The sequence below is a fragment of the Protopterus annectens genome, chromosome 6.part1 (genome assembly GCF_019279795.1).
Source record: "Protopterus annectens isolate FY-2018-M chromosome 6.part1, PAN1.0, whole genome shotgun sequence".
Classification (NCBI taxonomy): Eukaryota; Metazoa; Chordata; order Ceratodontiformes; family Protopteridae; genus Protopterus; species Protopterus annectens.
In genome coordinates, this window is record NC_056738.1 from 301780848 (window position 1) to 301785847 (window position 5000).

The window sequence follows — 5000 nt, forward strand, 5'->3', positions numbered from 1 at the left end:
TTAAGAGTACATCAGCCACCACTCTCTTACTTAAAGGAGACCCTTAATACTCCATACTTTTTCCTATATTTAGAATGTTTTTTATTGAAGTTGGCTTTGTGGCTCTGTCTCTCTCTGTCTCTCTGTGGTTCTGTCAAGCTCTCATGAGACAGTGGAAAAAAACACATTTTTTCTGCTATCTTGCCACTGTTTCTCAAAACCAAATTCAATAAAAAGCATTTTAATAATGACAGAGGGGCAATATTTTGCTCTTTAAGGTGGGCCCGACCAACAGCAGAGGTACCTTTTACAGGAGTGTCCTGGAAGCTTAAATAAGCGTAAGTAAAACTTGTATAGAATCATATAAGACTGATGGAAATTAAACCCAGACAGACAATGGAACTATATATATTCTCCCAGACTGTCTTATTGCACTTTCGTCAGCTTCCCTTCTTTTACATTTGTATCATTAAGGTGTTCCTTCCCTGATGCAAATTGGGGGTGGTCATTAAGATACTCTATGAGAGACAAAACCTTCAGAATAAACTCTTCATAGGAAACTTTTTTTTGTTTAACTAAAAATGAACCATTTTTTGTAGGCAACTCCTCTTGTCATCGCTCTGTATAGACAACTCACAATTACAAAGCAAAAATTTTGTCAGAGGTCTAGGATCTTGCGTTATTAGTGACCTCTCTTTTGACCTTCATGTGACAGTGTGACATTGGTTTCCCAGAAATCTTTTTTTAGACCAGATAATTGGCAAAGGAATATCATCAAGGTCTAAAGAGGTAATCACTCCCTAACCATCAGCATTGATGAGGCCAGTTATTGAGTACAATGCCCACTTTGGGATGTATTTCACTAAACGTATCACGTAATTAGAAAGACTTGAAAGGTTTCTAAAGAAAAGGATCATTGGCTTAAAGTCTCTGAGCCATCAGAATAGGCTGCAAGCTCTATTCCTTTATTCAGTGTCTTACAGACTTTTGAGAGGAGATCCCTATAACACTAACTGCTCAGTTAGAGACACAATTGTCCTGGACACCTTATTTCTATGCAACTCTAATATCTCTACCAATACTAGAACCAGTGATGTAATTTTTTTATTAACAGATTAATAAAACACAGTGCAGGGATGGGTTATAACACAGTGCCTCCCGATCCTCTGGAATAACTACCCGTGCAAGTTAAGTAGTGCAACTCACTTTGTTCCTTTAAACTTAAACTAGATGACTGGATGGATATACAGACATTTACTCTTGGACTGACTTAAGGCACTTCTCGAGAAAGGTGCAGCCTGAGTGATGGTACTGGCAAGGCAGGGATGGAAATAAGACTCAGTGCCCTTGGAATATCAATGTATCCATGAATCCAGTGGTTCAAAAGTTTGTAAACCTCATTTAGATACTAATATAGGAAAAGTAGGTTAAAAAATTTCATTTTTTTACTTGTAAATTGGCATATTTATATAAAACTCTGAAGTACAGTATTAATATATGTAAAATAAATAAATAAATAAAGAAATATGAATAACTAAGCAAGTTTAATATAAATGGTCAATAGAAAAAAATGAAAAGCAATCTTACTCCATGTTATCATTAATGCATTGTTATTTAGTCTCACAGATTTCTCGGTATAAGACATAAAAAAGTTATGTGCAATATTAGCTGTATAGTATCTTCAGTGACATAATTATAATTACTTATATTCTGTAACTTATTTAATGAAACTTTTCTACCTGTGTGCTGTATATGATTTCATAAAATTGGACTATACCTTTCTTTTTCTTTGTCACAATATCCCATATGCTCCTCCGAGAGTATGGATCAACACCTGTGGTTGGCTCATCCAGTATGACAGTTTTTGATCCACCAATGAAAGCAATACATATAGATAACTTCCTTCTCATACCACCAGATAAAGTGCAGGCCTTCTTGTGGCGGTGATTATAGAGACCTGTATCTGTCAATGTCCTAGGGAAGAATAACAGATGTGTGAAGTAAAAGAAGACAATAAATTCTCCACCTTTGTAAATCAAGGATTTAGACACTATTCTGCTGAAGATGTAAAACAAAATAAAGTTTAGCATTTTCATCCTTTGCTTGGCTTGTATCATCACACATAATCTGACAGTAGAAATTAGAAATTAAGCAACAGATCCATGGGAGAAATTTCATGACATTTACTCATAATAAGTATAGCATTATGAATACCATTCTTATTAAAGAAAGTCCTGTTTAATTTCGCTGGCTAAAATTAGAATAGGTGTCACACATACTTAAATAGGTCTTGTGATTTATTTTTTTCATGAATGTTTATTATAAATATTATTACAACTTATTAATGAATATGCTAATTTTCAAATTGATGGTAGCACTTGTTCATACAGATACCACATAATATTATGGCATTGCATTACCGTATGCTATTTTTCAAACTGAAATACAGGCCTTGGTGTAGGATAAATACATTGCTTTAGAAGCTGCTTAACAAGTAACTACACAAACATTGTGAAAGACCTACAACTTCTCATTATCCTCAATAGATTCAAAAATTGCATTTTTCATTTGGTGTCTCCTATCACCCTACTTTTACTAAACCACTTCAAGGTCAGAGGTAAAGGATATATCTGAGGTTTGCTGTGCTGGAACTTCTAGGCTTAGGAAATCGTGGGATAAATATACCTGAAGAAATCAGTTGATCATTCTATCTGTATGAAATAAATGTCTATCAAGTCTTCTGCCCTACCTATGTTTGCATAGCTACAGCTCATGTTACCGCTTTCTGAACTGCCTCTGTTCGCTCAATGCCCTTTTGTAGATGTAACATTAAGAACTCTATATACAACTCGATATGTGGATTCACTGGCACCCTATACAAAAAGGAATGACAGCATTCAATAGGTTAACTCTAGGCTAAGTGCCCTTGTGGGCCATTTTTTTAAGCCTAGCCAGTTACCCCATGTGAGAATCAAACCCTGCACCTTGTGTCTGTAAGGTAAACATCTTAACCATTATGCCAACCTCCCACCCCTTTTATTCAAATGTAAGAGCATCCTACCACCGGTTCTTCTTACTTTTTTATTTTATGAAGTCTCTTCAAGTTATAGACACCCATTCTGTATAATTACTCCACTGCATAGGAGTCATGATAAAAGGCATGCTTTCCATGCCAGTCTCTCCTTGCCATTAAAAATAAATTAAAGCGTATTAGGCTCAACACGTAGTCCTATGGTATCCCACTAGTAACCATTCTTTCTCCTGAATGGAGTTCAGGTACATTTGCTTTCTCCTCTCAATATTTACCAGGTGCTTTATAGCCAGGGTTTCATATTTGTTTATTAATATTTGTTGTGGTGTTTTTTCAAAAGTTTTACTAATGCTAAGGTATGTCACAGCTCATATATATCTACCCCATCATAGTCAGTCTCCCTTATCGTCTAGACAAGACTCTCTGGCAGATCATTCTTATATACCCTTCCAAGTATACCTCCATGTTTCATTAAAAAAATGTTTTGATGACTTAAGTTTGTAGGTGATTTGGTGGCTGGATAATGAGGGAGTGCTGTCCATGTGAACACTTGTACTCACTTTTATACTTTGAGCTGTCTGGCATGCACCACATGAATTTATTGTCCAGCTGCAGTAAAATAAAGCTGTTTTCCAAACGCATGATGACTGTGATGTACAAACCAGGTTTAATAAGTGTATTAGACCCTGCTTTGTAGACAACTCTTAAGATTGCTGCAAGGCAGGAGTAATCTGTTTACCTTCATGGCAAGTTTGGAAGTTGCAATGCTTCATTTAGATATTGCTTTGCAGATTGCTTTGAAGTTTGCTGTAATGTAGAAGTAATCTATGAGGTTTTATGGCAAGTTTGAAAGGAATGATTTCATTGCATTTGCAGAATTAGTGTTATTTTGATGTGTCTTTGTTATAGATATATATTGGATTTTCAATTACACAATTATTTGATTTTTTGTTCTCTTTTATAACTGTTTCTGCTTAAGGGGCTGTGATTTCTTCATACTAATAGGAACTCATTTATCCAGCACATTAACATACTTTTAATTACTATAACATTTTCCTTATGCATTGATTTTTGTCTTTGTTAATGTAAGGATTGTTACCTTCTTGGTATCAGTTTGATTAGTTGAATGATACCATAATACATGTCGTAATTTGCTTTCTTTTACTTAAGAAATAAGCAGGGCAGTGTATAACATTTCAGAGGTAATGCAATGGACTATACCAACATACAGCAACATTGAGTGACTGTGCCTTTTATGACAGTGACCAAGTTGATGAGGTTCATGGGTGGATGAATTCAAGTCTTACATAAAATTAAGCACTCATTAACAAGTCTAGAGCTACAAAAAGTGTTATTTTCACATGGCATGTTAACTATTTGGCAGATGTAGTGAACAGTGGCATCAAGTGCAAAAGTTAGGCACTGGAAGACAAATGACACAATATGACAATGAAGAAATAAGGCTCTACAAGCAAGAAGGCAGCGCACATGTATTTATTTATTTATTTATTTGTTGTACATGGTAGCACTGTAGTTCTGAGTATCCTATTTAAGATATCCATGATACCTGTTGAGAGGATGTTCCAGTTTATTCTCCGGGCTTCAGCAATAAGCTAGGCATCAGTGAGCTGTCAGTCAAAGCTGTCAAAAGTATGGATTCTCCAAGAAGCAGGAGCAAAATAGTGTCGATTCTGTCTTATGATAGTGATCGCCAGTCAGGATAAAATACTCACGAGCCAGCAGGAACTTTTCTCTTCTGCTTTCTCTTTGGTGAGTCAGATATTTACTTGTATCTTTTCTGGCATGTCCTCTTTGGAGCATACCTTATTGGCATTCACAGATACCTATCAGCTTCAGAACTAATAAATGCTTGCTTCCACATACCATCACCAGATAACAGGCAGGCACTGTGGCCCATACTCAGAAGAAGAGTTTTTCACTAAATGCCCACTTCTACCCAGACCTGCTGACCATAACATTTTCAGTCTCA

At 35.8% G+C, this 5000-nt stretch overlaps 1 protein-coding gene across 1 annotated transcript in view; it reads right to left on the reverse strand.

The window, feature by feature from the left end:
- The window catches only part of ABCA12 (ATP binding cassette subfamily A member 12), a 793480-nt gene that overhangs the window by 255032 nt on the left and 533448 nt on the right, over positions 1-5000 (reverse strand). Inside the window, exon 50 of the mRNA XM_044075367.1 lies at positions 1757-1953. Coding sequence (XP_043931302.1) covers positions 1757-1953 — 197 coding nt within the window. The remainder of the gene's footprint in view (positions 1-1756; positions 1954-5000) is intronic.